The sequence below is a fragment of the Phocoena sinus genome, chromosome 6 (assembly GCF_008692025.1).
Source record: "Phocoena sinus isolate mPhoSin1 chromosome 6, mPhoSin1.pri, whole genome shotgun sequence".
NCBI classification, from domain to species: Eukaryota; Metazoa; Chordata; class Mammalia; order Artiodactyla; family Phocoenidae; genus Phocoena; species Phocoena sinus.
Window position 1 is genome coordinate 45,209,846 of NC_045768.1, and position 17,614 is coordinate 45,227,459.

Genomic DNA, 17,614 nt, shown 5'->3' on the forward strand with positions numbered 1-17,614 from the left:
TTTCTTCTAAGAGTTTGATAGTTTCTGGCCTTACATTTAGGTCTTTAATCCATTTTGAGCTTATTTTTGTGTATGGTGTTAGGGAGTGATCTAATCTCATACTTTTACATGTACCTGTCCAGTTTTCCCAGCACCATTTATTGAAGAGGCTGTCCTTTCTCCACTGTACATTCCTGCCTCCTTTATCAAAGATAAGGTGTCCATATGTGCGTGGGTTTATCTCTGGGCTTTCTATCCTGTTCCACTGATCTATCTTTCTGTTTTTGTGCCAGTACCATACTGTCTTGATTACTGTTGCTTTGTAATATAGTCTGAAGTCAGGGAGCCTTATTCCTCCAGCTCCTTTTTTCGTTCTAAAGATTGCTTTGGCTATTCGGGGTCTTTTGTGTTTCCATACAAATTGCGAAATTTTTTGTTCTAGTTCTGTGAAAAATGCCAGTGATAGTTTGATAGGGATTGCATTGAATCTGTAGATTGCTTTGGGTAGTAGAGTCATTTTCACAATGTTGATTCTTCCCATCCAAGAACATGGTATATCTCTCCATCTATTTGTATCATCTTTAATTTCTTTCATCAGTGTCTTATAATTTTCTGCATACAGGTCTTTCGTATCCTTAGGTAGGTTTATTCCTAGATATTTTATTCTTTTTGTTGCAATGGTAAATGGGAGTGTTTTCTTGATTTCACTTTCAGATTTTTCATCATTAGTATATAGGAATGCCAGAGATTTCTGTGCATTAATTTTGTATCCTGCTACTTTACCAAATTCATTGATTAGCTCTAGTAGTTTTCTGGTAGCATCTTTAGGATTCTCTATGTATAGTATCATGTCATCTGCAAACAGTGACAGCTTTACTTCTTCTTTTCCAATTTGGATTCCTTTTATTTCCTTTTCTTCTCTGACTGCTGTGGCTAAAACTTCCAAAACTATGTTGAATAAGAGTGGTGAGAGTGGGCAACCTTGTCTTGTTCCTGATCTTAGTGGAAATGCTTTCAGTTTTTCACCATTGAGGATGATGTTTGCTGTGGGCTTGTCATATATGGCTTTTATTATGTTTAGGAAAGTTCCCTCTATGCCTACTTTCTGGAGGGTTTTTATCATAAATGGGTGTTGAATTTTGTCGAAAGCTTTCTCTGCATCTATTGAGATGATCATATGGTTTTTCTCCTTCAATTTGTTAATATAGTTTTATCACATTGATAGATTTTGCGTATATTGAAGAATCCTTGCATTCCTGGAATAAACCCCACTTGATCATGGTGTATGACCCTTTTAATGTGCTGTTGGATTCTGTTTGCTAGTATTTTGTTGAGGATTTTTGCATCTATGTTCATCAGTGATATTGGCCTGTAGTTTTCTTTCCTTTGTGACATCCTTGTCTGGTTTTGGTATCAAGGTGATGGTGGCTTCGTAGAAGGAATTTGGGAGTGTTCCTCCCTCTGCTATATTTTGGAAGAGTTTGAGAAGGATAGGTGTTAGCTCTTCTCTAAACGTTTGATAGAATTCACCTGTGAAGCCATCTGGTCCTGGGCTTTTGTTTGTTGGAAGGTTTTTAATCACAGTTGCAATTTCAGTGCTTGTGATTGGTCTGTTCATATTTTCTATTTCTTCCTGATTCAGTCTTGGCAGGTTGTGCATTTCTAAGAATTTGTCCATTTCTTCCAGATTGTCCATTTTATTGGCATAGAGTTGCTTGTAGTAATCTCTCATGATTTTTTTTTATTTCTGCAGTGTCAGTTGTTACTTCTCCTTTTTCATTTCTAATTCTATTGATTTGAGTCTTCTCCCTTTTTTCTTGATGAGTCTGGCTAGTGGTTTATCTATTTTGTTTATCTTCTCAAAGAACCAGCTTTTAGTTTTATTGATCTTTGCTATTGTTTCCTTCATTTCTTTTCATTTATTTCTGATCTGATTTTTATGATTTCTTTCCTTCTGCTAGCTTTGGGGTTTTTTGTTCTTCTTTCTCTAATTGCTTGAGGTGCAAGGTTAGGTTGTTTATTCGAGATGTTTCCTGCTTCTTAAGGTGGGCTTGTATTGCTATAAACTTCCCCCTTAGAACTGCTTTTGCTGCATCCCAGAGGTTTTGGGTCGTTGTGTCTCCATTGTCATTTGTTTCTAGGTATTTTTTTATTTCCTCTTTGATTTCTTCAGTGATCACTTCATTATTAAGTAGTGTATTGTTTAGCCTCCATGTGTTTGTATTTTTTACAGATCTTTTCCTGTAATTGATATCTAGTCTCATGGCGTTGTGGTCGGAAAGATACTTGATACAATTTCAGTTTTCTTAAATTTACCAAGGCTTGATTTGTGACCCAAGATATGATCTATCCTGGAGAATGTTCCATGAGCACTTGAGAAAAATGTGTATTCTGTTGTTTTGGATGGAGTGTCCTATAAATATCAATTAAGTCCATCTTGTTTAATGTATCATTTAAAGCTTGTGTTTCCTTATTTATTTCATTTTGGATGATCTGTCCATGGGTGAAAGTGGGGTGTTAAAGTCCCCTACTATGAATGTGTTACTGTTGATCTCCCCTTTTATGGTTGTTAGTATTTGCCTTACGTATTGAGGTGCTCCTATGTTGGGTGCATAAATATTTACAATTGTTATATCTTCTTCTTGGATCGATCCCTTGATCATTATGTAGTGTCCTTCTTTGTCCCTTTTAATAGTCCTTATTTAAAGTCTATTTTGTCTGATATGAGAATTGCTACTCCAGCTTTCTTTTGGTTTCCATTTGCATGGAATATCTTTTTCCATCCCCTTACTTTCAGTCTGTATGTGTCTCTAGTTCTGAAGTGGGTCTCTTGTAGACAGCATATATAAGGGTCTTGTTTTTGTATCCATTCAGCCAATCTGTGTCTTTGGTGGGAGCATTTAGTCCATTTACATTTAAGGTAATTATCGATATGTATGTTCCTATTTCCATTTTATATATTGTTTTGGGTTCGCTACTATAGGTCATTTCCTTCTCTTGTGTTTCGTGTCTAGAGAAGTTCCTTTAGCATTTGTTGTAAAGCTGGTTTGGTGGTGCTGAACTCTCTCAGCTTTTGCTTGTCTGTAAATGTTTTAATTTCTCCATCAAATGTGAATGAGATCCTTGCTGGGTAGAGTAGTCTTGGTTTCAGGCTATTCTCCTTCATCACTTTCAGTATGTCCTGCCACTCCCTTCTGGCTTGTAGGGTTTCTGCTGAGAGGTCCGCTGTTAACCTTATGGGGATTCCCTTGTGTGTTATTTGTTGTTTTTCCCTTGCTGCTTTTAATATGCTTTCTTTGTATTTAATTTTTGACAGTTTGATTAATATGTGTCTTGGCGTGTTTCTCCTTGTATTTATCCTGTATGGGACCCTCTGTGCTTCCTGGACTTGATTAACTATTTCCTTTCCCATATTAGGGAAGTTTTCAACTATAATCTCTTCAAATATTTTCTCAGTCCCTTTCTTTCTTTCTTCTTCTTCTGGAACCCCTATAATTCGAATGTTGGTGCGTTTCATGTTGTCCCAGAGGTCTCTGAGACTGTCCTCAGTTCTTTTCATTCTTTTTTCTTTATTCTGCTCTGCAGTAGTTATTTCCACTACTTTATCTTCCAGGTCACTTATCCGTTCTTCTGCCTCAGTTATTCTGCTATTGATCCTATCTAGAGTGATTTTAATTTCATTTATTGCATTGTTCATCGTTGCTTGTTTCATCTTTAGTTCTTGTAGGTCCTTGTTAACTGTTTCTTGCATTTTGTCCATTCTACTTCCAAGATTTCGGATCATCCTTACTATCATTATTCTGAATTCTTTTTCAGGTAGATTGCCTATTTCCTCTTCATTTGTTAGGTCTGGTGGGTTTTTATCTTGCTCCTTCATCTGCTGTGTGTTTTTCTGTCTTCTCATTTTGCTTATCTTACTGTGTTTGGGGTCTCCTTTTTGCAGGCTGCAGGTTCGTAGTTCCCGTTGTTTTTGATGTCTGTCTCCAGTGGCTAAGGTTGTTTCAGTGGGTTGTGTAGGCTTCCTGGTGGAGGGGACTAGTGCCTGTGTTGTGCTGGATGAGGCTGGATCTTGTCTCTCTAGTGGGCAGGTTCACGTCTGGTGGTGTGTTTTGGGGTGTCTGTGGCCTTATTATGATTTTAGGCAGCCTCTCTGCTAATGGGTGGGGTTGTGTTCCTGTTTTGCTAGTTGTTTGGCATAGGTTGTCCAGCACTGTGGCTTGCTGGTCGTTGAGTGAAGCTGGGTGCTGGTGTTAAGATGGAGGTCTCTGGGATATTTCCGCTGTTTAATATTATGTGGAGCTGGGAGGTCTCTTGTTGACCTGTGACCTGAAGTTGGCTCTCCTACCTCAGAGGCAGAGCCCTGACTCCTGGCTGGAGCACCAAGAGCCTTTCATCCACACGGCTCAGAATAAAAGGGAGAAAAAGTAGAGAGAATTAGTAGAAGTATGAGGAAAGAAAGAAGGAAAGGAGGAAAGGAAGGAAGGAAGAAAGAAGCAAAGAAGGAAAGAAAGGAGGGAGGGAGGGAGGGAGGGAGGAAGGAAGGAAGGATGGAAAGAAGGAAAAAAAGACAGAAAGAAAGATGATACAGTAAAAATAAAATAAAGTATAATATAGTTATTGAATTAAAAAATATTTAGAAAAAAAAAAAAAGGGACGGATAGAACCTTAGGACAAATGTTGGAAGCAAAGCTATACAGAGAAAATCTTACACAGAAGCATACACATACACCTTCACAAAAAGAGGTAAAGGGGGAAAAATCATAAATCCTGCTCCCTGAGACCACCTCCTCAATTTGGGGTGATTCGTTGTCTAAAGGAGGGAGGGAAGGAAGGAAAGAAAGAAAGAACGAAGGTAAAGTATAATAAAGTTATTACAATTAAACTTAATTATTAAGAAAAAGAATTTTTAAAAAAAAGTCATGGACGGATAGACCCCTAGGACAAATGGTGGAAGCTAGAGTATACAGACTAGATGTCACACAGGAGCATACACGTACACCTTCACAAAAAGAGGAAAAGGGAAAAAAATCATAGATTTCGCTCCTAAATTCCACCTCTTCAATTTGGGATCATTCCTTGTCTATTCAGGTATTCCACAGATGCAGGGTATATCAAGTTGATTGTGGAGCTTTAATCCGCTGCTTCTGTGGCTGCTGGGAGAGATTTCCCTTTCTCTTCTTTGTTTTCACAGCTCACAGGAGCTCAGCTTTGGATTTGGCCCTGCCTCTGCGTGTAGGTCGCTGGAGGGCGTCTGTTTTTTCGCTCAGCCAGGACGGGGTTAAAGGAGCCGCTGATTCGGGGCCTCCGGCTCACTCAGGCCGGGGGTTGGGGGATGGGGGTAGGAGGGGCACTACGTGCGGGGCGGGCCTGCAGCTGCAGAGGCAGCGTGACGTTGCGGCAGAGGCCGGCGTGACGTTGCACCAGCCTGAGACCCGCCGTGCGTACTCCCGGGGAAGTTGTCCCTGGATCCCGGGAACCTGGCAGTGGCGGGCTGCACAGGCTCCGCGGAAGAGGGGTGTGGAGAGTGACCTGTGCTCGCACACAGGCCCCTTGGTGGCGGCAGCAGCAGCCTAGCGTCTCCCGCCCGTCTCTGGGGTCCGCGGTTTTAGCCGCGGCTCGCGCCCGTCTCTGGGGTCTGCGCTTTCAGCCGCGGCTTGCGCCCGTCTCGGGGGCTCGCGCCCTCAGCCGCGGCTCGCGCCCGTCTCTGGAGTTCCTTTAAGCAGCGCTCTTAAACCCCTCTCCTCGCGCACCAGGAGACAAAGAGGGAAGAAAAAGTCTCTTGCCTCTTCGGCCGGTGCAGGCTTTTCCCCGAACTCCCTCCCGGCTAGTCGTGGTGCACTAACCCCTTCAGGCTATGTTCAAGCCGCCAACCCCAGTCCTCTCCCTGAGCTCCGTCCAAAACCAAAACCCGAGCCTCAGCTCGCAGCCCCGCCCGCCCCGGTGGGTGAGCAGCAAGCCTCTCGGGTTGGTGAGTGCTGGTCGGCACCGATCGTCTGTGCAGGAATCTCCCCGCTTTGCCCTCCGCACCCGTCGCTGTGCACTACTCCGCGGTCCCGAAACTCCCCCCTCTCTATTTTGAACATTTTTTAAAGCAGTTTTCCATTTTAGCCCAGTGGAAAAGTCCCAGGAAAGATTTTGATTGGTCCTGCTTGGGTCACATGACGTTTGCTAAACCAGTCACTATGCCTGAGGAGATGGTTTATTCTGATTGGCTAGGACTGGATCATGTACTCATCTTGTAATTGAGTACCTCTCCTAAGACCTCCTGACTTAAGGGGAGAAATTCCCCAAGGGAAAGCAGGGCAGGAGGTAGAAACCAGAAGAAGAAGGATGACAAAGTGTGCTGGGAAAACAAAACTATAGATCTAGCTGTTTCATTGGAACTGTTTGAACTAAAAGGGTTTTCATGGCTAACATACAAAATGCAGTCATCAGCTGGCTCAAGAGATGACGTATGAGCCAGTTTGGCAGTGAAGAATATTACATGTTCTTTTGGTGAGAAACAAATCCCCCAGTCCAAATCTCAAAATCTCTCAATAAGAATTAGATTTCCTATGCCCTCAGTAAATTCCTATCTGACTAGCAGTCTAAGCCCAGCCAGGCAGCTCATTGATCCTGACACATTCCCAATTTCAGGGTCAGCCCTTCATGTAGACATGAACCTATTTAAAGAAATTTCAGGACCATATTAAAATTTCTTCCTTTAAGTGGAACTTAAAATCCTTGCCAGGAGCTGATTCACTTTGTTATAAAGCAGAAACTAACACACCATTGTAAAGCAATTATACTCCAGTAAAGATGTTTAAAAAAAAAAATCCTTGCCTGCTCAGGTATGCCTGCTCACCCCTGCCATCTGTTACTCTGATAGGCCTCCCATAATGAAGCTCAGGCACCAGCATAAGTGGATACAGAGTGTAGGGTGAAGACAGGGGCTCAGCCTTTGTAAACGATAGCACCTGAGCCAGAGCCACTTCTCTGAGAGTTATTGGCTCCCTTGCTGACCTTGTTAAGATACTTATTGGGTGTTTCAGCAGTTGGACATCTGTACCTTTCCATCCTCTCAATAATGGCTAATGCTTGGGTCCAATTTTCCTTTAATGACGAAGTCACACGCTGAAGTTTGCCCTTATGATCCACCTGCTGTTAAAAGTAAAGGAGCCTTGGGACTTCCCTGGTAGCACAGTGGTTAAGAATCCACCTGCCAATGCAGGGGTCATGGGTTCGATCCCCGGTCTGGGAAGATCCCACATGCCGCGGAGCAACTAAGGCCCTGAGCCGCAACTAAGCCCCTGAGCCGCAACTGAGCCTGAGCTCTAGAGCCCTCGTGCCACAACTGCTGAAGACCGCGCGCCTAGGGCCCGTGCTGCGCAACAAGAGAAGCCACCGCAATGAGAAGCCCGCGCACCGCAACGAAGAGTAGCCCCCACTCGCCGCAACTAACTAACTAACTAAATTTATTTATTTATTTATAAAAAAATGAAGGAGCCTTGATCGTGTAGCTCAGGCAAATTACACCTAATTCCATACCAAGTACCAGCTTGTGCTATCTGGTCCAAGGCCCAAGAATAGCTGGCATGTTTTGATGAGGGCTGAAAGCCCACAGCAAAGTACATTTCTATGTGTGTGACACCCTCCTCTTTCCTTGCCTACATCCTAGAGGTTTGTAAGGAAGTATTCCTTTGTAAGGCTATCTTGCTTGTGTTCAAGATATTGCATAAAGCTTAAAAAGAAAAAAAAATAATAGCAAAATGTTAGAAAAGACGTAAAATCCAAAGAAGATCAGCTTTTCCTACCTCCAAGATCTATGTTCATTTTTTCCAGTTGCATAAATAAGTTACTGCATTATTTATGACACATCACATTTCCTAGTTCTTTCAACCACAGTACCTGCCAAAGCCAGCCTGGAGGGATCCTCAGCATAGCCTGGTTTAACCCTCAGTATGGGTCTGAGCTAGCCAGGAGACCTTTCCAATGTTTCAGTCGACTACACCTCAAGCTTCTGATAGCATCTCATAAACTGTTTAACTAATTTTCTATTCTAAGCATATAGAATCATAATTGTGATTAAGTAATAATAATGAAAGGCAAACAACAAAGATTGAATTTAATTATTAATGAAACAAATAACCCAGGAGAGTAAGTTTATAAAGTTATATGTTTAATCCTTATTTAAATCCAGACTTTGAGGCAAAATCTAATCATTACCTATTCTCCCTATGACAAGGCAGCCCTAGCTACCAGGAACATTCAAACTCCCTTTAAACAAAATGTTTATTTTCGTCTCATTATAAAAACATAATAATTTTTTAAAAATTTTAATCTTTTAGGGAGAAAATAATCACCTATATTCCCACCAATCATCACTGTTAACATTTTGATAAGTACATATCCAATGTTTTTGCTATTCCCATCAGTCTTTTATATGGTTACATGGTTTACATAGTTAATTGCCATGCTTACTTTTGTTTTTAAATTAGTATTTAATATTTAATAAGCTTTATAGAGTCCATTATGTAATGAAACTGAATAAGACTAAATAGTTCTCCCAGTTGAAGGATTCAAGGCTGAGTTCTGTTTTGCTCATTAAAAGTAAATTATAAGACCTGACAGTGACATCTTACTACAGAAGAAAGATGTCAAATCAAAGGAACAAACATTGTAAAATAAAAATTTAATAAAATGAATTTGGGATATTTTTCTATATTGAATTTAAAATAGTTTCCAGTTACAAAGTAATAGTAGTATAATTATATAGTATAATATCCAAATTAACAAAATTATTGAACCATTTCCCAATTGTTGGATGTTTTGTGTTATTAGAAAGCTTTTTACATTGACAAATAACATGCGGTAAAAATATCTGCACAAATTACTGGTTTTCTTCTTCTTGAATTAAAATTTTTCAGAAGAAGCACTTGCTTGGTCAAAGAGTATCATCGTTTTTATATTTTACATGCTTCAAAGATTAAATAGTATCCTAAAATAGGTGTGCTTTTCCAGCATGAGATATGTAATAAGAATGCGGTAGGCTTATCACTGAGTTTCTAAGCCAAAGTCACTAAGTATTCAGCAAGGCTTCCTTACTTTAAATAAATAAAAAATATTAAAAAAAATAAAGATTGACGATAAGAATACTTCTTTCCTCAAACCAAGGATAACATTCCAAAACAAGAATTCTACTGTACCAGCCATCTTTTGTGTTTTTCTTCTAGTTCTCAAATTATTTCATTCTTTGAAGTCAAGGATTATTTTATCAATTGCAGATGATATTGGATATCTGATAGCTGAAAATAGGCTTAAATTTAACACAAGGATTAAATGAATGAGACTTGGACTCTATTTAGTTCTTTACAGAAAACCAGCATTTCTTGCCCCACAATCCCTGTAATCTTAACATCCTTAGATGTTAGTGTGAAGATTTAATAAAATGACAATTGGAATTCTCCATTAATTTCTTTTCTATTTATAATTATTCCCCAGGTCTGCAAGTGACAGCGTAGAGTTGGAATGCACTGAATCCTTCCTGGAGTGAATTAGGAAATTCAAAGGAAGCTATGCAAGAACCTTAACCAAGATACAATGTGTACTTCGGTATGATGACAGCCTGTTGTTTCGTTTATTTGTTTCTCTGTTTGTTCTATCACACATGATTTCCTTAACACATGGAAAAGTAAGTAGTTATCCATGACAATGGACAGGAATTTACTTTAACTTTGTTCTCACTCCAGGAAGTACAAGACACAGCATAGCTCACAAAGAGTGAGTCAGTTTCTCTAGACCAGTGATTGTCAAACTCTTCTGAATGGGACCCGGAGTAAGGAATAAGATATAGATCACAATCCAGTATATATGTAATCTATTGATGTGTGTGTTTGTGTGTATGTATCTATATGTGTTGCATGTATCATATCAAGAATTATAAAATATTTACCTCACATACAATGTACTCTTGATATTTCTCTATTTTTAATTTTTTTTAAATATTGGTTACCATCCCATACCAATGCCCACCTCCTGCAAATAAAGGGATTACCAGGAGTAGTCATATTGGTAATCATATTGAATAAATCCACAATTTGCCAACAGTATCTTTTTTGTGTTTTGTCCTTGTTGCCGCTGTTACTGTTTTTTATATGTGTCTGAAACCACTGAATCATTTGTGTCACATATGTTGAGACTTTGTTACAAATAAGGTTTTTATGTGCATGTTTTATTTTGTTTTTGTCAAACCATTGGTCTAAAATAGCAGAAATAAGTTACAGTTACTTCAGTGATATGTAATACAGGGGAGCTTTCATTGAAAAACACAACGGGAGATCTGTATAATCGTATCATTTTTTTGAGGCCTCATTCAATGCTGGAAGTTAAATTAGTGATCAACTTGTTATTTATTAATAATAGATAGATTGCTCACACCCTCTCAGTCCTTACAAATATAAAATATATTCTTACATTAACTTTAAACATTCTCTACAGACTCATCTGATCAGCACTCAGAACTTAGAAATTTGTAACTAGCTTACACTCACCAATGACTAGGGGGTTTTTTGGTCACACACACTGAAAAAAAAAAAATCTGAGCTCAAATTAAGTTCATCCTTTTAATAGCTATATGTCTTTGATCAAACCATTTAAAGTCTATACTTCCTCTTTATAAGAAGGGGATATCAACAGTGCTTAGTGTGGGTTTAGTGGAGAGTAAGGATAAAGTTCACAATCCTTCATATGGCCCCCAAGACATTCCCTGATCTAGCTTATGAGTGCCTCTCTACCCTCATTTCCAGTCACTCAACCCACTGCTGTTCAGCCATTGGGACCTCCTCTCCTCAAACTTACCCGGACCCTTCCTGCTTCACAGCGGGCTCATGTGCTGCTCCCGATACTTAGAGCAAACTTCTGCAACCCTTCCCTCCAATTAGTCTGCTAACAACTCCTCGTTCAGAAGATGCTGCTTCTCAGAGGATTCCCTTCTCCTTGCCCCGCCCTCATAGGTGCTCTCAAAGTTCTACTTTTCCTTCAAAGCGTTAATCACAATTGTAGTTACACTGCTGCTTACAGAATCACTCATTTAGTGGCTGTCTCTCCAGCTAGACTGCAAGCTGCTTGAAGGCAGGACCTACCTCTGTGACTTAATTACAAACACACCCCTGCTAACTAGCACAGTGTCTGGCACATAATGAACACAATAAATGTTGGGTACTTGTTATAAATTACTACTATGTCAGGAATGAGTTCATATGCAAGCAACGTGTTACTTGACTAATAGTAGCTTATTGGGGTTTATTATTTTTACATAACCAAGAATTATGGGTTAGAGTTAGAGTTAGGGTTAGGGTTAGCGTTGTCAGATTTAGGGGGAAAAAACAAAAAAGAAAATTAGAGGGCATACAGTTAAATTTGAATTTCAGATAAACTATAAATAACTTTTTAGGGTAAGTCCCAAATATTACATATTGAAGACCTGTTTTTCTGAAATTTAGCAACTTGAAAGTGTTATGGAAAAGCCAGGGTCTTTCATCCTTGCCTTCGGAGCTACCCCAGGAGGTCACAGGAAGGCAGCAGAAGCTCCCTGCACAGTGTCAATTATAAAGGCAGGAAGCTGGGTAGAGGACGCACAGCCAGCCGCAGGCCTCCCGGAGTCACCCAGCAGTGACCCCAACAGCCAGAACTGCCTCCATGGCCACTTCTCACTGAAAGAGAGGCTGGGAAGAGGCGTTCTGAGAGGTTTGAGCTCATTGTGTTTCATTGTCTGGGGATGTTGCCACGGGAAAGAAAAAGCTTTTACTAAGGAAGGAGGAGAAAATAGGTAAGCAACACCAAGTATTAGCACAAACTTTTCTCTGCTTATCCTCCCTGGCTCTGATTTTAGCAAGCTTAGATAGATGTAATTTGTGTTATCAAAACAAGAGGATTTTTTTTTTTTAGTGTAAACGTCTAGATAGGACTTCACCTTCTATGTATAAATAACCTCAATCCCTTTAGGATGAATTTGCTGTAGGAAGGTTTCATTGTGCTTAATGTTAAACCCAGAGGAGGAAATTTAGAAGAGGGCCTCATGCACAGACTGTTACAGTAAAGGGTGAGATTCAAGCCCACCAAGTTACCTTTTAAGGATACGCCTGTGGTAGTGCATAGAATCATAAAATGTTGGAGCAGTATCAGCTTGTCTAATGTTCTATATTTATGTGTAGAAATTAGAGCCAGAGTTGGTGACCTGCCCAACCCCATGCAGCTAGTTATGGGCAGGACCAGGGACAGGACATAATCCCTACACCACATGAACACGCACACACATATTTTTCATTTTAAAGGGAAAAACGGCAGAAAAATATCTTGCTAGCATACATCTCACCATCTTTCCTTCAAAGGGAGCAAATTGGAAAGGCAAAGCCTATGTCGGGAAAATGAAGCTTTCTGTTCTGGGCTGTTGGAGCTTTGTCAAGGAGGCAAGCCAACTCATGAGGTTATCTGAGGGACAAGGAGCAGTGGTGAGCTAATGTGAGCTCTGTGCCACTGTCTGCTATGCTGACCTTAGGTTTGTGGCTCTAGCTCTTCTTCCAGTAACTGCAGTCATGGTGGAGACCTAGGGAAAAGCAAGGGTATGGAAAATGTAGAATGGGCATTACTCTCCACTTCTGTGTACTCACAGAAACAGATGAAAATTGCAATAGCAGCTTTGGGGCCTGCATCAAGGTAGCATGACCTGCAGATAATAGAACATCAAAAACAGAATTTCTTACCAAAGTGAACATAGCTGATGCATTCATGCCCACGAGTCCAGAAACACATCATCAGTGTAAAAGTAGAGATTAAAATATTATTTTCCATGCTAGCTTCCAGATCCCAGAGAAGTTAGGTTGTCTTCTTTAAGATTAAAAATTGAGACTAAGGACGTCCCTGGTGGCGCAGTGGTTAAGAATCTGCCTGCCAGTGCAGGGGACACGGGTTCAAGCCGTGGTCCAGGAAGATCCCACATGCCGTGGAGCAACTAAGCTCATGTGCCACAACTACTGAAGCCCGCGTGCCTAGAGCCTATGCTCCACAGCAAAGAGAAGCCACTGCAATGAGAAGCCCGTGCACCGCAACGAGTAGCCCCCCCTCGCTGCAACTAGAGAAAGCCCGCACAGCAACGAAGACCCAAAGCAGCCAAATAAATAAATTGAGACTAAAACTCATACAGATAAATCCTTATTGACTCTCCTCTTTGTGCCTGCCCAGCAAGTTCCTAGAACTTACTGTTATAACAGTGGTTCTCAAACCTTAGCATGCACCAGAATCCTTTGCAGGGCTTATTAAAACAGAGATTGCTGGTCCCCAATCCCAGAGTTTCTGGTTCAGTTAATTTGGGGTAGGGTGCTAGAATCTGCATTTCTAACAAGGTCCCAGGTGATGTCGATATTGCCTACTCAGGGCCCAGGAGGAATTACTGCTCTATAGTGGGCAAATAAGCACCTTGCAGGCCCAGGAGGGCCCAAACTGGCTGTTATTCAGACACTACCAGACTGAAATTATCAGTGTTGTCAGATCCTAAAAATATTACAGAATAACTCTTGCATCAGTTATTGATTTCATTCACTCTTAGCTCCAAATCCTGCCTTTTTGATTTTTCTGTGAAAATGAATCTGGGCCTTCTAAATAGTTTTCCTTTGCGGAGTGGAACAATGTTAAGCATTGTCAATAGAGGGCACTGGAGAGCCGTTGCAGGAAATGGATTTTGCTTTTAGGTTCCTGTGGGTTGGCAATGCAGCAGAGTGTCTCTGGTGAGACATCTGCTGGGGAACAGCTTTTCCATGGCACCCTAGAGGGTGGATTTCCCCAAAATTCCAGGGGATATATTTCCAGCAAGTTTTGCCAGCATTTCACCACAGCTGCTTCCTTGACACTCAGTGAGCCATGGCAGTGCCTTCTCCAACAAGATCTGGCTGTCATTAATAAGGGGGGAAGGGGTGGGGGGGAATAAAACCTCTTCCTTTGGACTCAGACTGATAGATACAACCACTGGATATACTTTTCAACTGATTTATACAAGACAAACTTGGGCAATTGCGTGGCTGCTTTTTTTTCTTTTTTTACCTTTGTAATGTATGGCATAAGGAATACAGTCAATAATATTGTAATAAATTTGTATGGTGACAGACGGTAACTAGGTTTATTGTGGTTGCCATTTTGTAATGTATATAAATATTGAATCACTATGTTGTACACCTGAATCTAATATACTATTGTATGTCAATTATGCTTCAATTTTTAAAATGTCAAAAAAACCCCAAAAAACACACATACACGTTTTGGCCAATAAAAAGGGCCACGATCTGCAATTCTATGATCTTTACCTTACTATCCTTTCTATAGCAGACTTTAAATGGATTTCCTGAGGATATCTTGGATATTCTCAATTTGACAATAAGTTTTTCATGCAGGAGGAGGGGCTTAGTTTTTTGAATGAGGCTTTCAGGAAATTTTTTAAACATGACTTGTCTTTTTTAATAGATCTATCATCTGTAAGTCTGGAGGTTATATTGGAGGACTTTCTTAAAACTTCAAAGTGACCATGATGAAAAAATCCAACAGGGAAAAGATTTCCAACAATGATGATGCTTCTGTAAAAGTATGGTATTTATTTTACTGTATGGGCATTTGGACTTCTATCTAGTGGCCTATAAATTTATAGAAATAACTAACCTTTACTGAACACCTACCATGTTTCAGGTATGGTGTCAAGTATTGTCAAGAAAACTTTCCAAAACTGGGAAATAGGCAAAAGGGCTACTGCATGTCCTTTCAGAGTTATCTAAGCATTTTCTAGCCAACCCACCTTAGCCAGTTCTCTGGGAGTGTGTATCTTTGTTTGACTCTCTATTTTCTCTTGATTAGGATATTTTAAATTTCATAAGAGTAGATGTTAACTTGTAGAACTTGATACACAGGGTTTCTCAACCTCAGCACTATTGGGATTGGGGGCTGGAAAATTATTTTTTGCGGGGGGGGAGGGCTGTCCTGTACGTTGAAGGATGTTTAGGACCATGCCTGTTCTCTACCCGCTAGATGCCAGTAGCACTCACACACACCCTCACCCCCCAGCTATAACAACCAAAAATGTCTTCAGCCATTGCCAAATGTCCCCTGGAAAGAGAAATCACCCCCACTTGAGAACAACTGCTGATTGTGATGAAAATGAAATTTGTTCACTAGAGATGCAAATTATTTATCTGGTAAAGAAGACAACCCCAAAAGTTACAGTTTTATTGCCCTGTACATTAACCAGTTTTGTATCTAAATTAGCCAGCTTTTTCAAGCCTTTTTCTTTAGCCACCGTAGATACTTTGCTCTCTCCAGTTTTCTTTAAACCATCTTGGCAGTTCTCTCATTAACATGTGAAATGAATCTTTGACGCATGCTCACTTGATATTTGTATGAGAGTCACGTTTTTAACTTTTTGGGAAGTATGTTTTGACAGTACCTTACATGCATTACTTTATTTAATTCTCATAACAACTGTATAAATCTGAGGCTTTGAAAGATAAAGTAACTACCCGGAGTCACACTGCTAACATTTGTTGGAACCAGGTTTGGAACCCAAGACTTTATGACCCCAAACAGTGAATCACCGTGCTACTCTGTATTATGAGGCTAGTCCTGAAACTCTGGGACTCGGCTTGCTGTTGTCATTGTGCTTAGCTTGCAACTACACCTCTGCAGCTCTTGGCCACCCCATTTATACACTATGAAAGGCCTTCATAGTTAAAAATCCAAGAACCAATCAGAGTAGCCTTCTAACTTTGGACCATTCCGTGCTCACTTTATTATAATATCACAGATGTCAACAAAACAGGAGGCTGACAGAGGAGACCTGGAATCTGTAGCAACTCAACTCAAGACTCCATGTTCAACACACTTCTTGAACTTATCTTTGTGAGTGAGTTGCTATGCACCTTCTCCCTCTCTCTCCCTGCACCCCACCTCTTTCTCCCCCAACCCTGTAAAAGACCCAGCAGGAGACTCTGTTGGAACTTACTTCCCCTGGTAATCACTTTTTGTCCCTTTCGCTGTTTTAAAAATGGGGGATGTGGTAGAATAAGGCAGAAAGGCATCAGGGATTCATGACATCAACACTTAAAGCTACTTTGTTTAGGTCTATGCTGATCTTCATGTCTTCTCTATCTAGCCCAATAATACTAATTACAGTAGGCAGCATATAAATGTTTATTTGACCCACTGGTTAAACAATCAGTTTCCTGAGTCTTCAAATTTTTAGGAGGTAACTTAGCTTTATGAAAAATACATGCAATAATAAAAATAGGTCTCACCTGTAGAGTGCTTACCATATACCTGGCATCATTCTAAACTCCCTACATATATTATCTCATTTAATACGCATTAAATCCTACTAGAAGATAGTATTATTTTTCAGATGAAGAAACTGAGACACAAAGAGGTAAAATAACTGACTCAAGGCTGTACAAGTAGTGGCAGAGCCAAATCCAAATTTGATTTCCAATTTCATGCTCTTAACTATACTACACTCTACCATAATAACAGGAATGCTTGAGTACCCGACTGGTAGGACTGGAATGAGGGGGTTAAGGGATAAGACTTCATTGAAGATATGACTGGCTGAGTATCCTGTAAGCCAGGATATATAGGGTATGTAAGAGGAGAGAACCTCCAGACCTCTGTTTTGATGTGGTCCTTACTGAAGCAAAGGTTGTACAGAGCTCAGAAAAGGTGCTATGACTACCCTGACAATATTGGATGGAGGCCATATTGCCTAGCTAGCCTACAGCTGCTAAAAATAGCAGATTTATTTGGCGGGAGACTTGACATCTATTTTGGATTATCTCAGGTAATACTATTGCACATTGCTTTTACTAAGCCACAAACAACATGGAGGTGTAATTGCATATTTATAAGTTAGAAGAACAGTTAGAAGTTTGAGGCCGTTAGTAATAGAGATGATGTTTACCTCTTGAAAATCATTTATTTCACTCAAACCCGTGTAGGAACACAAAGTACATCTTATCTTTCATGCCATCTATCCTTCCACACCCATGAAAGTTAGGCCAACCTTAAGAAATATTACCCAACTTGACAACAGGGGAAAATGAGATGCCAAGATGTTATTTGTGGCCACTCAAGTTGTCTGCTTTGGAGACAGATTTTTAATAAAAATCAAACAAAGGTAGACATTCCTAGAGAATTGGATTTTTTCAGTATAAACTGCAAACTAGGTATCTTTTCTTGTTCAATATATTTTCTCTCTGCCTTTCTTTTTTCATTCCAATAGGCTTGTAATGAAGTGGTCACCAAAATAACAAGGCAGAACAAAACCCAAAAAACACCATTCTTAGAGTACTATAAGTCTGGGCCTGCAATTGTTTTTTGAATTTTTGAATTTAATTTATTTTTTTATACAGCAGGTTCTTATTAGTTATACATATTAGTGTATATATGTCAATCCCAATCTCCCAATTCATCCCACCACCACCACCCCTGCACCAGCCTGCAATTATTGAGTCCTCTGTCTTTTGGGGAGTCCCATGCTACCATAAGATGAAGGTTAAGTCAAAGTTGTAGCATGTGAAGAAAGTAGCAGCAGCGGTTGTTATGCTGGAAAGGGAAGCAGCCAAGTGGAAAG

General features: G+C 40.2%; 1 protein-coding gene across 3 annotated transcripts in view; it reads left to right on the forward strand.

The window, feature by feature from the left end:
- Positions 1-14,578, forward strand: part of NMRK1 (nicotinamide riboside kinase 1) — a 44,014-nt gene extending 29,436 nt beyond the window's left edge. For 2 of the 3 annotated variants that reach the window (XM_032636187.1, XM_032636186.1), the window contains one exon: positions 9,460-10,067. In XM_032636187.1, coding sequence (XP_032492078.1) covers positions 9,460-9,479 — 20 coding nt within the window. In that variant the 3' untranslated portion in view covers positions 9,480-10,067. Of the gene's footprint in view, positions 1-9,459; positions 10,068-14,469 lie in introns of those variants that run through there. The other variant, XR_004350508.1, reaches the window with a different exon arrangement.
- Positions 14,579-17,614: the final 3,036 nt, after the last annotated feature.